Source organism: Mytilus galloprovincialis, chromosome 10 (assembly GCF_965363235.1).
Source record: "Mytilus galloprovincialis chromosome 10, xbMytGall1.hap1.1, whole genome shotgun sequence".
NCBI classification, from domain to species: Eukaryota; Metazoa; Mollusca; class Bivalvia; order Mytilida; family Mytilidae; genus Mytilus; species Mytilus galloprovincialis.
Window position 1 is genome coordinate 88,175,024 of NC_134847.1, and position 18,290 is coordinate 88,193,313.

Sequence of the window (18,290 nt, forward strand, 5' to 3'; positions counted from 1 at the left end):
AAACTTAAAATTTTAATTGATTATGTTTTACTACATTCTGAACTAAGTTGAATATATTCTAATGATTTTATGGTAGAGTTCGGAGGAAATCAGCCTTGCAATAGTGACGTGGAATGTGGGACAGGTTTGACATGCATAACCAAATCATGCACTTGTGAAAGCAGTAAATATTGGAATGGTAGCACTTGTGCTAATAGTAAGTAAAAATTAGAAATAGTGAACGGTTTAAAAAGCCTTTCTATATTTGCTACACCTTAATAAGTTCATTACAATATATAATTTAATAATTACTGTTTAGACTAAAAGACAAGTTTCAATTGCATCGAATGGCAGCAGACAGCATTTTCTGGATCATATATTTCATATATTTTCATTGATGACTTAGGAATAAATTATTTTTCTCCTTCAGCTTCCTATTTTGTTTTGCTCTAGCAATCGTTTTTCGCATGTGGAGCAGCAACTGTTTTCTCTTCCAGAATACCTTCAGTTTTGGTTGAATTCTTGTTGTTCAGTGTAAACTTGTCTATGTTGTGTTTCGTATACTGTTGTGTGTATTTGTTTGTGTTTTTCATTCATTGTCATAGTTTTGGAACTTGTCTCCATTTTCTGATAATCTACTGTGAAATAAATGGACAAGTTTAAGTGTCTTAAGCTATTGATAATGACCCCACATGTGCTTATGATAGTGTCTTAATTCGTGGGTCTCATTTCATTTTATCTTTTTTAATAAACCCTTGGATTTATTTTTTGGTTTGACATTTATACGAACATATGTGGACTGTTTTTATATTTCCATTTGTACAATTATGCCCGTCTGACAGTATGAATATTTCTGAAATTGGAACTTGGTTCGTAATTATGCTTTTGAACTGTATGATGGTGGATGCATGAAAAGCTGGAAATTGTTACACAGAGTAAGCGATATCACAACGACTTTAACTGATATTTCGAACAGAAACTTTAAACACAAAGGAAAAAGAACGAAACACAACGACAGTCAGTCCAGACAACACTGTATAGAAACTAAACAAAACGAACCCCACAAAAAACCGGCGGTGATCTTAGGTGTTCTGGAAGTGTGTGCAAATTCTGACTTGTCTGATTGCAGTACAAACTGTATTACTGGAATGTTCACAAAAACTTAAAATTTTAATTGATTATGTTTTACTACATTCTGAACTAAGTTGAATATATTCTAATGATTTTATGGTAGAGTTCGGAGGAAATCAGCCTTGCAATAGTGACGTGGAATGTGGGACAGGTTTGACATGCATAACCAAATCATGCACTTGTGAAAGCAGTAAATATTGGAATGGTAGCACTTGTGCTAATAGTAAGTAAAAATTAGAAATAGTGAACGGTTTAAAAAGCCTTTCTATATTTGCTACACCTTAATAAGTTCATTACAATATATAATTTAATAATTACTGTTTAGACTAACAGACAAGTTTCAATTGCATCGAATGGCAGCAGACATCATTTTCTGGATCATATATTTCATATATTTTCATTGATGACTTAGGAATAATTGTTTTCTCTCTCCTTCAGCTTCCTATTTTGTTTTGCTCTAGCAATCGTTTTTCGCATGTGGAGCAGCAACTGTTTTCTCTTCCAGAATACCTTCAGTTTTGGTTGAATTCTTGTTGTTCAGTGTAAACTTGTCTATGTTGTGTTTCGTATACTGTTGTGTGTATTTGTTTGTGTTTTTCATTCATTGTCATAGTTTTGGAACTTGTCTCCATTTTCTGATAATCTACTGTGAAATAAATGGACAAGTTTAAGTGTCTTAAGCTATTTATAATGACCCCACATGTGCTTATGATAGTGTCTTAATTCGTAGGTCTCATTTCATTTTATCTTTTTTAATAAACCCTTGGATTTATTTTTTGGTTTGACATTTATACGAACATATGTGGACTGTTTTTATATTTCCATTTGTACAATTATGCCCGTCTGACAGTATGAATATTTCTGAAATTGGAACTTGGTTCGTAATTATGCTTTTGAACTGTATGATGGTGGATGCATGAAAAGCTGGAAATTGTTACACAGAGTAAGCGATATCACAACGACTTTAACTGATATTTCGAACAGAAACTTTAAACACAAAGGGAAAAAAACGAAACACAACGAGTCAGTCCAGACAACACTGTATAGAAACTAAACAAAACGAACCCCACAAAAAACCGGCGGTGATCTTAGATGTTCTGGAAGTGTGTGCAAATTCTGACTTGTCTGATTGCAGTACAAACTGTATTACTGGAATGTTCAGAAAAACTTAAAATTTTAATTGATTATGTTTTACTACATTCTGAACTAAGTTGAATATATTCTAATGATTTTATGGTAGAGGTCGGAGGAAATCAGCCTTGCGATAGTGACGTGGAATGTGGGACAGGTTTGACATGCATAAGCAAATCATGCACTTGTGGAAGCAGTAAATATTGGAATGGTAGCACTTGTGCTAATAGTAAGTAAAAATTAGAAATAGTGCACGGTTTCAAAATCCTTTCTATATTTGCTACACCTAAATAAGTTCATTACAATATATAATTCAATAATTACTGTTAAAGACTAAATGACAAGTTTCAATAGCATTTTCTGGATCGTATATTTCATATATTTTCATTGATGACTTAGAAATAATTTTGTCATCTCAAAATATTTTTTCTTAATTTCGAAAGAATTTTTTTTTTTGCTCTCCTTCAGCTTCCTATTTTGTTTTGCTCTAGCAATCGTTTTTCGCATGTGGAGCAGCAACTGCTTTCCCTCCCAGCAAACCATCAGTTTTGGTTGAATTCTTGTTCTTAAGTCTAAACTTGTCTATGTTGTGTTTCGTATACTGTTGTGTAAAAAGTAAAATCACAAAAATACTGAACTTAGAGGAAGATCAATTGGGAAAGTCCATAATCACATTGCAAAATCAAATAACAAAACGCATCAAAAACGAATGGACAAGAACTGTCATATTCCTGACTTGGTACAGGCATTTTCAAATGTAGAAAATGGTGGATTAAACCTGGTGTGTATTTGTATGTGTTTTTCATTCATTGTCATAGGTTTGGAACTTGTCTTCATTTTCTGATAATCTACTGTGAAAAAAATAAACAAGTTTAAGTGTCTTAAACTATTTATTATGACCCCACATGTGCTTATGATAGTGTCTTAGTTCGTGGGTCTCATTTCATGTTATTTTTTTGTAATAAACTCTTGAATTTATTTTCTGTTTAACATTTATACGAACATATGTGGACTGTTTTTATATTTCCATTTGTACAATTATGCCCGTCTGACAGTATTAATACTTTCTGAAATTGAAACTTGCTTCGTAATTATGTTTTTGAACTGTATGATGGTGGATGCATGAATAGCTGGAAATTGTTTACACAGAGATAGAGATATCACAACGACATTACCTGATATTCAGAACAGAAACTTAAAACATAGAAAAAAAAAAGATACACAACGACCGAAAAAGCCTTTCCATATTTGCTACACCTTAATAAGTTCATTACGATATATATTCAATGATTACTGTGTAAGACTAAAAGACAAATTTGAATTGCATCGAATGGAAGCAGACAACATTTTCTGGATCATATATATTTTTTTTCAATCACTGGGCAAAATTAGATTAATCTTCAATAGGTTCTGAAAATAAGGATCTTCCAGAATTCGTTGAACTTTTGTTGAGCGAAACGACGGGTGCCACATGTGGACCAGGCTCTTTTTACCTTATCGAGCACATGAGATCAATCCAATTTTTTGAGTTGGTTCGTGTTGCTCAGTCTTTAGTTTTCTATGTCGTGTCTTATGTGCTATTATTTGTCTTTTTTCTTTTTTTCTACATATGTCACACACACAAGGTCTGCAAATAAGATGTTTGAAGCGTCTCTGAAAAAACAATATATGCTATTTTTAGTGTAATGCACTGATTGTATGTTATGTTTTTATTAACCTTTGAAAAAGAGTTTAAATTGATGTGCGAACACGTTGTTGTCATAATGGAATTGTATGCAACAGGTGAAAGGTTTAACTGGCTACAAAACCTGTTAAAATACCATTTACTGCACAAGGACGTTCTCATACCAAGCCAGAAATACATATGAAAAATGGTATACATTAGTTTCATGTGTTCAGCATTTGATTTTACCATTTGGTAAGGAACTCTTTTTTTTTTGTCGAGCTTGCGACTTTTGTCAGAGAAAGCTCTACATAGGGATAGTGATTCAGCGGCGGCGTCGACGGCGTTAGGTATCTATTTGAAAGCTTTAAGAAGGTGGAGGACCTAGATGCTTTATACTTTGTATATAGATGCCTCATGCTACAAAGTTTCAGTATGTCACATGTCCATTGTCATCGACCTCATTGTCATGGTTCAGTAATTATTTGAATTAAAAGTTGATTTTTTGTAATGTTAATTTCTCTCTTATTATGAGTAATAGTATAACTGAAGAGACATGTAATGTCGAAATGCGCATCTAGTGCAAGAAAATTGGTACCATTAATGTTATTACTACCACTGGGTTGATGCCTCTGCTGGTAGTCCCCGATGGCATCACCAGCTCAGTAGCCAGTACTTCGGTACTGGCATGAAAATACGGATTTCTTGTGTTATTCAAATTTGCTGTTACATAATCTTAGAAATTATTAGAAATTAAGGAATGTATCTCCCTTATGCAAAGCTCTGATTCCTTCCATGGATTTACCTTTACTTTTTGGACCTTTTGGATTATAGCTCTTCAACTTTTATATAAGCTTTGGATTTCAAATATTTTGGCCACGATCATCATTGAAGAGACATGTTTTGTCGAAATGCGCATCAGGAGCAGGATAATTGGTACCGTTATGTTATTGCAAGATCCCCATGCCCGTCATATAGTTTTTACTTGACCTCGACCTCATTTCATGAATCAGTGAACAATATCTCAAATACTATTAGCAAAATGTCTTGTATACTCGGTGTATGGAAAGACAGTAAGGTGAACATGTGCAACTGGCAGGTGTTCACTGACCTTGACCTCAATCTTACGGTTCAGTGGTTATAGTTAAGTTTTGTGTGTTTTGATCTGTTTTTCTCATACTGTTTGCAATGGTTCTACTATATCTGGTGTATGGAATGATTGTAAGGTGTACATTGCCAACCGGCAGGTGGCATCTAAACTTGACCCCATTCTCATTGTGTAGTGGTCTAAGTTTAGTTTTAGAGATTTTTTCTCTTTCTTATACTATATGCAATAGGTTAACTATATTTGATGTATGGAAATATTCTATGACGGACATGTCAGTCTCGCAGGTTATATTTGACCTAGAACTCATTTTCACGGTTCATTGCACAGTGTAAAATCCTTGTGTTTTGGTCTTAGATATATGCTATAGATTAACTGTATTTGTTGTATAGAAAAAAATGTTAGCTGTTCGTGTCTGCCTGACATGATTCATCTGACCTTGACCTCATTTTCATAGTTCGTTGGTCAATGATTAGTTTTCTTGGTTAATTTTGTTTCTAAGAAACTTTAAGCTATAGGTTAACTATATTTAGTGTATTGAATGATTGAGTACACACGTATTTCTTGTTTGATTTATATGATCGTAACCTCCATTTCTGGGATCATGTAAAGTAAATGTGATAGTTGTGATAAAGCTTTATACTTAGGATTATCAACATAATATCAATGATTAGTAAAGTAGGCGAGACTTTTCACAATGTGCACTCTTGTTAATTTTCCTGGGAGTGCTGTATTTTACTTCATTTCACTTTAATATTCAATAATTTAATTTTGATTTGACCGTGTCTTCTAATTGGCTGACGTTGTATTGTGTATACACTTTTAGACTTAATTCGGTTATGTGATCGTGACGTTTTTCACGATTTACTCCGGTTTAAAATGGAATTAAGAATTAAATCATATTTTCTGCCTATTCGAAATAACATCTAAAAAGGTGGTGCACACTTTAGAATAACCATATATGTTCAGTGTACACAACCTTTTTTTTATGTATTTCTTCACAGACAGACACAATTTTACTGTCATTCCTTAAATAACAAAGTACGTGACTTATATTCAATACGATCAACAAAATATTAAAGGAATATATTATTATTTACGTAACATACTTGCACTCATAAACCATATAGAGTGGGTTTTTTTTTTTGGTTTTGTTTCTCCATAATTTTGACTAAAAATGTAGGACATATACCTTATTGGTCAATTGAATTTAGTCTTTTCAACCAACCATTTTTTCATAATATGCCCTGTACCAAGTCAGGAAAATGGCAAGTGTTACATTATAGTTCGTTTCTGTGTGTGTATCATTTCGGTGTTGTGACGTAGTTCTCTTGTATTTGATACGTGTCCCTCAGTTTTAGTTTGTTACCCAGATTGTTTTTTCTCTATTGATTTATGAATTTTGAACAGCGGTATACTACTGTTGCCTTTATTTAACCCGTTGTAACATTAGCGCCACTGTATTTGAATTAAAACTGTAGGCCATTTATCTTTAATGAATTTTTGTACATTTTAGAAATACAGACAGACACTGCTTGCAACACAGACACACACTCAGTGAATCAATGCAGTGATCCTAATGCGGTGTGTAGCAAGACTGTATCAAAGTGTGTGTGTACAGATGATTTTTATTTAAATAGTTCTACAAAGAATTGCACAAAAAGTGAGTGTAATATACATATAAAATAACAATTTATTAACCGATTTTCTTTTAAAAAGGTTTTTTTTTCTATTACAACATTCTTCAGTGCTAAGATTAAAATATTTATTCTTACAGTCCTTTGATCATAAAATGATAGTTATCAAATGTACCAGACCATATATGTTCAGTGTACACAACCTTTTTTATGTATTTCTTCACAGACAGACACAATTTTACAGTCATTCCTTAAATAACAAAGTACGTGACTAATATTCAATACGATCAACAAAATATTAAAGGAATAGATTATTATTTACGTAACATACTTGCACTAATAAACCATATAGAGTGGGTTTTTTTTTGGTTTTGTTTCTCCATAATTTTGACTAAAAATGTAGGACATATACCTTATTGGTCAATTGAATTTAGTCTTTTCAACCAACCATTTTTTCATAATATGCCCTGTATCAAGTCAGGAAAATGGCAAGTGTTACATTATAGTTCATTTATGTGTGTGTATCATTTCGGTGTTATGTCTCTGTTGTGTCGTAGTTCTCTTGTATTTGATACGTGTCCCTCAGTTTTAGTTTGTTACCCGGATTGTTTTTTCTCTATTGATTTATGAATTTCGAACAGCGGTATACTACTGTTGCCTTTATTTAACCCGTTGTAACATTAGCGCCACTGTATTTGAAACAAAACTGTAGGCCATTTATTTTTAATGAATTTTTGTACATTTTAGAAATACAGACAGACACTGCTTGCAACACAGACACACACTCAGTGAATCAATGCAGTGATCCTAATGCGGTGTGTAGCAAGACTGTATCAAAGTGTGTGTGTACAGATGATTTTTATTTCAATAGTTCTACAAAGAATTGCACAAAAAGTGAGTGTAATATACATATAGAATAACAACTTATTAACCGGTTTTCTTTAAAAAGGTTTTTTTTTCTATTACAACATACTTCAGTGCTAAGATTAAAATATTTATTCTTACAGTCCTTTGATCCTAAAATGATAGTTATCAAATGTACCAGACTTAACTTTTAGAAGGCCAAACAAGTAAAAAGTTTTACAGGATTGAGAATCCAAAATTCCTGAAAGTGGTGCCAACTATTGTTTTCAACAAAGATAATGGAATTTTGACAGCATTAAGAAATTAAGTCTATATTTGTTAATAACATGTTAAATTTCCGTCAAAACCATTTCAGTTTCAAACTAAGAAATGTATGAGAAAGGCAAAGAAAAAAATAAAGAAAAGAGTACACTTTAATTTAAGTGAATTTAAACAAGTCTAAATCGAAAACAACGTTCAAACCTGTGATTGCGTTTGATTAAAACCACAATTGCTATACCCGGTACGTGCGCATGCAAAACAATGTTTTGTTGGTACAAACAACATTTTTCAGAAGACCAATAAAGACCATATACTCAAACTGGCTTTGTAATAGGTTCTAACGTCGTTAATTCATGCAAAATTTATTGAAAACTCCACAATTTCAGCATATATGCTAATTTTAAGATGGTTTTTGTTAGATTGGAAGTGGCAGTATTTCTGTTCAATCTTCATATCAAAATGAATGCTGTATGAATGATAATACGTCACATACATAATGGTGAAAATGAACATAAATGAGGCAACCTACATTTAGACAAACCCGGGCTTACATTATGTGTATTGAACTTCATTTAAAGTTCTCTCTAACGCAATCAGTCTCAAAAGAAAAAAAAGAAAACTCCAATATTTTATAAGGTACGCTTTGTACATTTTTATTTAGATCATGGTTTATTTGTCTAAATCATTGCTTTTTTAATATTACAATTCATTTGTAGGACCTCACAGGCCAACAATCACATACACGAAACAGGACACCAGTTCATTTACGTTCAAACTAATCATAATACAACTTACTCTCGCAGTAGATGGAATAACAGTAATCATAACAAAATATGGCGATAAAAACAATGAGCTGTTACATACTAAAATGCCTTTTAAGCAAACTGAGTATACATTAGGAAATTTAACAGCAGGAACATGTTACGATATCAACGTGTATAGTATGATTGGAAACATTGCAAGCGCAGAATCAGCATCCACATCATTTTGTACCTGTAAGTAATACTTTGTTGCATGTTATAAAAGATTGTTAAAATGTAAATATATACATTTTTTTTTATAAAAATATTCTTTATAAAGCACAAAAATGTACGTATTCACCTCAGAAGCTAACAGAACCTTTAAAAAGACTTATTGAGAATGGAACGTGTTACGATACTGTTGTCAGGTCATTAAAGATTGTATATTTAGGCGTTAATATTGATTCACTTATAGGGTCTTTGCATCGGAACTAAACACATTTATTTAAAACCAATTGTTGGCATGACACGGGTAATGTTCTTCTCATATATGTTATGATGGCAAGATACTAAGGATTGTGCCTGATATTCATACGATGAAGACACAATCTTTCAATCAGTTCAATTGAGTCTGGAGCTTGCATGTCAGTTAACTGCTAGTAGTCTGTTGTTATTTATTTATTATTGTCATTTTGTGTAGTTTCTTTGGTTACACCTCCTGACATCAGACTCGGACTTTTCTTGAACTGAATTTTAATGTGCGTATTGTTATGCGTTTACTTTTCTACATTGGTTAGATGTATAGGGGGAGGGGGAGATCTCATAAACATGTTTAACCCCACCGCATTGTTGCGCCTGTCCCAAGTCAGGAGCCTCTGGCCTTTGTTAGTCTTGTATTATTTTTAATTTAAGTTTCTTGTGTACAATTTGGAGTTAAGTATGGCGTTCATTATCACTGATCTAGTATATATATATATATTTGTTCGTGTGCAGGAATTTTTATCTGCATTGAAGACCTGTTGGTGACCTTCTGTTATTGTCTTTCTATGGTCGGGTTGTTGTCTCTTTGTTACATTTCCCATTTCTATTCTCAATTTTATAAAGATTCTACCACTGTATCCAGTGTGTTACGATATTTATGCAGGAGATAGTTCAATTTAAAACACTTGACTCGCCGAGCGTTTTAGATATATTCAACTGTCGCAAGTGAAATAGTATTGATCATATTAAGTGAAAGCATCTGTTTCTCTAATGATTTTTAAACGATACGATATGCAGACAAATGCTATTTTTACCCGAATGTTCTGCAAGAAAGACATTGTGTCATTTTGGTCTTTTGTGGATAGTCGTTTCATTGCGATCATACCATATCTTCTTTTTTTATATAGTCGTTATATGTGACATCATCAGACAGGGTTGAAACATGACCAATAAAGACTGAGTTTTAACAAACAATACGTTGATTAAATAGAAATAATAAACAGGTCATGAATATAATAAATCTTGTAAGAATTAGAGAAAACTTTGAATATGTTTGGTGTTTTGGTACAAGCTTATGCATTAAACCACTTCATCCAAAGTAAGTTGATACTTACTTAGCTGGCTTTATATTATGAAATGAGAATAAAGTGTATCAAATTCATTATGCAGTAATATGGCAAACTACTTATTAATTTTTCAAAACAAACTATTGATTTCTTAACGAAAAAATGAGGAACAGATCCTGTCTTTTGTTTCTTAATGTGTTTACGATTGTAGAAAATTTAAATACTTTTCATCCAATTATACATATACAAAAAAATGTAACAAACTATCGTGAATGAGACCATATTTTCCATAACAGCCATAAGGGAAGATATCAATGGTGATTGCCAACGTTTGGTTTTAATTGTTCTGTTTCCTAGAAGGTTCAAGTCAAGTGTGTGATAAAGATCGCTTAGGTTGAATGTAATTTAGTGTGCTTAAAAATATATCGTCATAAATATTAAATAAATATTCCATCTGCACCTGCATACGGAGGATATATCTCCAAATTGAAACGATATTCACTGACTTGAATTTCCTATCATGATTTCTTTGATAGAGGGTTGCTGCTCACATGGAAACTTTTGAATTAGGAGTTCCAAATGATGTAGTTGAAATAATCCCTTTGTGAATTTTAAGGACGCCATCACGGGCTGGTTGACTGTTATGGAATATCTATTTCACAGATGATATCGGGTATGTTTCCTGTGTCGTAACTACAATCCCGTTCCATTTTCACGACTATGAGCTATGGAATTTTACTATTTACCAGGTTTTAATAACATGAGCAACACGACGGGTGTCACATGTGGAGCAGGATCTGCTTACTCTTCTGGAGCACCTGTTTTTGTTAGGGATCGTGCTGCTTAGTCTTGAGTTTTCTATGTTTTGCTTTGTGTACATTTTTGTCTGTTTGTCTCTTTTTATTTTTAGCCATGGCATTTTCAGTTTATTTTTGATCTATGAGTTTGAATATTGATCTGTTATCTTTCGCCTCTCTTTTACAGAAAATCAATATTTTTTTTTTTAAAAGTCATTTTCTTTTAGTATGATATGACTATATTACTCATATTTCGACTGATTTTTTATGAATATCATTCATCCCTTAACCAATTTCACCCTGATAAGTTGCTGTGAAATTCTAGTATCACGGCTTTGAGACGTGAGAAGACATTTCCAGTGGCGTATCAATGACTGAAAAGAATTTATCAGGGTGAGGAGACATTATCTAGCTTAACTCAAGCGTTAAGATGTGCTAAGGGATGGGAGATCATAAAGAGAACGATCATCAGATTATTTAGTTTTCTAAGTATATACTGATATTGTAAAAAAATCACATTGTTAATAAAGGCTTGTATTTGATACGCTTGTAATCATCGGTGTTACATAGGAAGGGTATCAGGGGAACTAAAAAACAGTTCTTATCAAATTAATCAAAGAACATACATAAACCACAATCCTGTTTTTTTTTTATTCTGAACCATTAACCTGGGTTTAAACATTTTTATGGTTAACAGTTTTTTGACAGGTCAGTCTTAACCATGTGGTTTAATGGTTAATGAACATCTCAACCGGGATTAAAAGCACGTTTTAGATATTTTCAAAATGGTTTATAGCTTAAACATTTTCTTTAACTGTTGCGTTCTTATTCTCCCTTTTAACATGTTTATGGTTTAAGGTAAAACATGTTTCAGGTGGTTTATAACTGGTTATTAGTTTGAGTATAAAAAGCAAGCCTAATATGTTTAGATTAATAATTTTGATGTTGTTGTACAAAAGATTATTCAAAATAAACGAAATGCACAAATCAATATATACACAAAAATAAGAAAAAATAAGAAAAAAACACATATTTTCTTTAAAATTTGTTATCAGGCTCTCGATCTGGGAAGGTAATTTTTCTCAATTTTATCTTTAACAGCAATGCCCCGAGTCAATAAACAGGTTAACAAATTATTAAGTGTCTCTTATCATGCCAATATCATTACAATAAATTTCCCATCAGCCGATTTTCTTAACTAATTAATTCTAAATGAATTTCCTTCACAACTTTTATACAAATTAACTCTTTATTATCAACACGTGAGCACTTCTATAAATATTTCAATCCTTAAACCCTCGCTTTGATCTCTGTAAAAATGGTCTCTATAGGGAAAAAATAAATTGATATAAGAGCTTTTTATCAAAAGTATGTGTTAATAAATACAATTTTGATACAAATAAAAAAAAATACATGTTACTTAAAATGAAACAAACTTGAAAATAATCTGTACATTCTACGGAATTTAGGGTCTGACATATGGAATCTTATTGTGCATGTCTGTAACGTACTTTTGACATTCTAAATTTAATTAAATCTCCCTAGTCTACCCACATATTGTCTTTGAATCAAAACCAACACATTTCACACGGTATTTCCATTAACTCTTGATTCTTTTCTTTCGTAATAACTTTTCAATATACAGTATTGTCGTTATTGTTATTTTGTGTAGCATTGTCCCGTGATAGGGAAAGATTTGGTTGGACTTCCTCAGAAATAAAGTCTGTTGGTGTTTCGTCAACAGAAATTATGTCGGGTTCTACAGCATCTTCGTATAAAGGTGGTGTAATATCGTAAGGTTCATTCGTCCATACGTAACCACGTTTAAGTCTAATTATATGAACTCTTTTCTTCAGTAGTTTTCCGTCAGATTTTCGTCTCAACTTAAACGTGTATTTCGGAAAGTTTTTGCGAAATATAATAAAAGGTCTGTTTAATTTGCGCCCAATACCTGCAACAGGTTTGTATAAATATACAATGCCACCTACATTGAAATTAGGATTGTCTTTGTTTTTATTTGCCCTTTTCAACATCTCAGCTCTACGAATTTAAATTATTTCCTAAACATATCCCTAGCTGCTATTTTAAGTTCTTCAAGTAAAGTGGTGAAAAGTAAAATCACAAAAATACTGAACTCCGAGATAAATAAAATCGGAAAGTCCCTAATCACATGGCAAAACCAAATGACAAAACACATAAAAAACGAATAGAAAACAACTGTCGTATTCCTGACTTGGTATAGGAATTTTCAAATGTAGAAAATGGTGTATTGAACCTGATTTGCTAGCGCTAAACCTCTCACTTTGTACGACAGTCTCATCAAACTCCGTTATATTTACAACGATGCGTGAACTAAAGAGACATACAAACTAAAATAGTCAAAATATTGGTACATCAGTCATTACAGTGTTACAGTTTTACCAAAAAAAAAACAACAACACTAAAACATCTATCAAATAAAAACACATTCATTGCTTCGGGTGTCTGACGTCAGAAAATGTTATACGTCACATAGGAAGAACTTTTGCCGTTCAATATTTATACAAAACAATTTTTTAATTTCAAATGGGCAATGTTGGCATACAGGGTTTAAAAATCAAATGTATGTTAGAATTAATTTCAGAAATAGACCGAGATTTAAAATTGTCCAGAAGTTCCTTAGAATTGATAAGAATCCACAAATTGTTAATTCCACTACGCGATTAAATAATGTGGACATTTGTGGTTCAGCGTATTTCTCAATTTATGATATAAATATAACATAATGACATATAATAGAACAATAACATATTGACGGGATCTATTAAAGTACAGAGTCACGTTATAAGAACCAAATAAACACAAAAAGTCGCATATACAAAACACACCAGCAAAACTGAAAGAAAACACAAACATATTGACGGGATGTATATGTACCAAGCCACGTCAAAGGGATATCACAGAGAATAAACTAAACAGTAAAAGTAATATTGATAGAACAAAGAAAAATGAAAGAACAATATAACACGTTGGTACGATTATAAACAACGTCAGTACGCAGAATCTATACATCAAGACCATTATGTATTTTTTGTGAAGTTAATACGGAAAATTTATCAACAAGGTCTAGGGACCTTCCGATGAACTTGTTTTTTAGAAAACGGACGAGATGTTCTTTGACATACCCCTGGTTAATCAACTTTTGCTCAGACACTGATGAGGTTTTACAAATTCTGAGTAGAAGCTGCAGGCTCTTGAATATCGAATAAGTTGGAAAATGTATATCCAATATGCAGGTGAAGTTGGTATATTGCTACTAAGCTGGGAATAATTGATAATTTCAAAATTAAAATCGTCTCGTTTGTCATAGATTCTGGTACTGAGATGACTGTGTATGTCAAATTCGAGATATAAGTCTGAAATGAGGCAGAGGAAGCCGTGTCTGGTGTTTCTTTAATTTCTAGTTCTGGGGGATATATTATTGGAGCCCAATAAAAAAGTTTGGATTGTTCATGGAAAGAACATCAACAATATTTCTGAAAGTGAAATTAAGTAATCTGGCTTCTTTAATCTTCTTATTAACGTATTCAAGAGCTGTTTTGTTGACATCTAAGTTCGGTAAATTAAAATCGATCAGATTTTTCAGATGTCAGCCATACACTAAAAAGAATGGTGAATAGTTTGCTGTATCCACAGACGGTGCTGTATTATACTTAGTATGCGAATTGAATATGAGATTTTGTAATTCCACACAGTTTGCAAGTTTTTTTTAACAATGTTAGAAAAATAATTGAATCCTCTGTCGGATTGAATAACACTTGACGAACCATGACAATGCAGTACATTTTCCATTAACGCTTTAGCTACTGTTGATGCTCTTATATCCGATAAAGTAATAAATTCAACGTACTTTTTAAAATAGCAAATGAATACAAGCATATATTTATATTTGGACGGTCCACTAACGGGTATTGGTCCCATAATGTCAGTACTGACTCTATTAAAAGGCATTGATGCTAAATGCATGCTTGATAGCTGTACTCGGACAGGATTTGTTAACGATTTGAACAAGGTTCACACGACTTTATCCATTTTTTCACTTTTTTTGGGGCTGCATACATACATTTTTACAATACATAAGTGAATGACATGGTATTTATGTCATTGTTATACTATTGATATTTCATGAATAAGACATAGTCAAAATTTACAAGTAAGTGATGTGAATACTCAGTATATAATACATCTTAAGGATACTTTGGAATACATTAAATATATATGATCATATCAAAAATAAAAATGACTCGTGCTTGTCTTTAGAAAGATAGAAATATTCTAATATCTCCAGACGTCTTTAAAAAATTTAAGAAAAGCTTGCACAGATATTAACAGTTTGGCTTATGTGTGTTCTTTACATTATTAATGTAATACTTTGCCTGTAGAATACAATAATTTAAACCTAGTTATCAGAATTCAATACACCAAAAATGACACTGTCTTTATTCCAAAATAATTTTACTCCAAAAACTAAATACCACCAATTAGAAAATTCTTTACAACTGGCACATTCATTAGTTAAGAAACGTTTATATTTTTAAGAAGATAATTATGTGAGACTAATATTTTGTGTAACATTTTATATTGGAAAGCTTGTAGTTTGCTTTCTATAGTACATTTAAAAGCTAGTAAATAAAAAATTTTCCACTTTTCGTCACTAATTTCTATATTAAACTTTCTTCCCACCATTGTTGTGAAATAGGAGAAACACTTCCCCGATCGATAAAAAGTGAATGTACATCTTCTGCGAATAATTTACTGATAGACATTTTTTTTATTCTCATGCTAAAAAACGAATCCAAATGAGTTGCTGTTGGGTGATATGTGTTGTTGTAATATCAAATATATCCAGTTACGTGGTAGAGCAAGTTTAATAGATAGAATGTCTATAAAAATAAAATTCATGTTATATATTTTTAAGATCCAAATATCCCGTATGTGTATTGCGAAAATAGTACCACGACGTCTATCAATATGCAGATAGTAAAAGGCAAGGGAAATGTACAGGGATATCGCATACTGGTGGATGGAAAATCTTTAAAAAAGATCGAAGATAGTTCGCCTAGTCTTATCAAAGTCATAGAGGGTGAACCAGGAACATTTTATAGAATTGAAGTCTTTGCATTTCATGAAAATGAAGAAAGTATGCATCCGTTTTCTTTAAACTGCTCAACAAGTAAGTTTTTGAGACATATGTATCGTACTATTTTCACCTGTGATAGAGTTGCATTATTTGTAATCTAACCAAAATTATGGAATTATTTTGATAGTTTTTGAACGAAAAAACATTCCAACATGTCCAAGATTTATAACATTTTTCGGAAGAAAATAGGTGATTAAACCTGGTTTTTAAGGTAGCCTCACCTGTCACTTATATATATATATATATACTAAGATTTTTAAATTCGCAAACTACATTTCACATCAAATGATAACAGTTCGTTAACATATTGCCACTTCTGTTTTTCACCCCAGCGTTTTACAGACTTTTCCTCTTCATTAGAAATTTCTTTTGACCATTTCTCCTTCAGTTTATCGGCAACGCTGTTTGTTGAAATTTGGTCGATTTCTTGATTGATAAGATTATCACTTTCCTGGTATTTCTTTTCGTATCTTTCTTTTTTCGCTATTAAATGAGATACTTCCGTATGGATTCTTTGAATCGTAAGATCCCATCGTAATTTTGTTTCCATTTCTGGTTCTCCTTTTATTTCCTTTATTAGAATTTGTTTTTAGGAATAATCGGTATTTCAGCGTTAATCCAATCATTATATATGTTAGGCTGTTTTTCACAGTTAAGAGAATTCCACAAGTTTTGCTTACATGCATTACGAAGATGTTTCCATATTTAAAAAAATTGTTTCTATTTTCTGTAAGCTTATTGTAACGTTATAAACGTTACCAACAGTAGTGTCGTCAAGGACATTGTTAAAACGTCGCCTGAGGATTGCCAGAAGGCATGAAAGCTCTAGTGACAATATTTTAACGAACTGTTATCATTTGATGTGAAATGCAGTTTGCGAGTTATTGTGTTTTAATATATACATTTTGTACACGATATTTATTTACGTTTGCTATCTAACATTAATTTGTAGGATCCTGTATTATAGATAATTTAGCTGATCTGTAAAAATAACATCTCCATGCCTTATATATCATGTACTGTAGTACGACGCTAGATTAAAACTCACGTGGAAAGGTAACATCCGGTCACCGAAAGCTTCATTTTAATGAAGCCCAGGTAGTCGTGTGGTCTAGCGGGACGGCTACAGTGCAAGCGATTTGGTGTCACGATATGTCAGTATCATGGGTTTGAATCCCGGCGAGGGAAGAACAAAAAATTTGCGAAAGCAAATTTACAGATCTAACATTTTTGGGTTGATGTTTAGACGAGTTGTATTTATCTTACATTATATATGTAAATATATATAGGTGACTATAAATAGCAGCACATGACATACAAATATCTGTACAAAAAGTATTCCGTACCGTCAAGCTCTCAGAGTAAAGCGGATTTGCTCCTCTGAGGAGGCTGTCACCCAGCGGTTATAGGATTTTCAACCAAACGAGGTTATAAGAAATTGGACATAGACAAGGGGTTTGCGCGTGCGTACAATAACAGCCGCAATGGCCTGTTACAGTACAAAAAGAAGAGGCGCACTAAAATAGTTCCATCTGTTTTAACTTACAATACCGCCTTTACTAACCTTTCACGTTTTATCCGTGCCAATTGGCAAAGTATTGCCAATCTTCCAAAATTATCCAAAATCTGTCCTGATCCTCCTGTCTTAGCTTTTCGGAGACCAGTAAGTCTAAAAGACTTATTTGTGAGAGCTGCAGTCTCCTCTAATAAAAGCTGTTCAACTACAGGATGGTGCAAAATAAAGGCAACAGTAGTATACCGCTGTTCAAAACTCGTAAATCTATGGACCAAAAAAAACAAAATTGGGATACCAACTAAAACTGAGGGAAACGCATTAAATATAAGAGGAGACAAACGATGTCTGACTTGACAACAAAAACTGAGTACTCAAACATTTACTTGCCACTCCACTGGGTTTGTGAACACAATATTTTTTAATGTAAGTTGCAAAGCCCAAAATGTTGTATACATTCTTCAGTGTCGATGTGGCATGCAGTATGTTGACGAGACAGAACAGCCATTCAACAAACGCATGAATGGTCATTGTAGTGTACTGAATAACGTTTTTTTTTAAATATTCTTTTTCACTTTTTTGGTCTTTTGGAAAATGTTGTCTGTGCTGTATTTAGACCCTTCTACAACGAAATTTGTTTTACATGCACACGTATAAAAATTGCAGTTTTTATCCAGCGCAATCATAGGTTTGAACGTAGTTTTCAATTTAGACTTGTATATATAAATATATATATATACAAC

At 32.4% G+C, this 18,290-nt stretch overlaps 1 protein-coding gene across 1 annotated transcript in view; it reads left to right on the forward strand.

The window, feature by feature from the left end:
• LOC143048697 (receptor-type tyrosine-protein phosphatase eta-like) overlaps nucleotides 1-18,290 on the forward strand; it is a 129,835-nt gene that overhangs the window by 20,722 nt on the left and 90,823 nt on the right. The window contains exons 13-19 of the mRNA XM_076222511.1: nucleotides 77-196; nucleotides 1,214-1,333; nucleotides 2,351-2,470; nucleotides 6,526-6,672; nucleotides 7,394-7,540; nucleotides 8,488-8,766; nucleotides 15,813-16,067. Of these exons, the coding sequence (XP_076078626.1) occupies nucleotides 77-196; nucleotides 1,214-1,333; nucleotides 2,351-2,470; nucleotides 6,526-6,672; nucleotides 7,394-7,540; nucleotides 8,488-8,766; nucleotides 15,813-16,067 (1,188 nt within the window). The remainder of the gene's footprint in view (nucleotides 1-76; nucleotides 197-1,213; nucleotides 1,334-2,350; nucleotides 2,471-6,525; nucleotides 6,673-7,393; nucleotides 7,541-8,487; nucleotides 8,767-15,812; nucleotides 16,068-18,290) is intronic.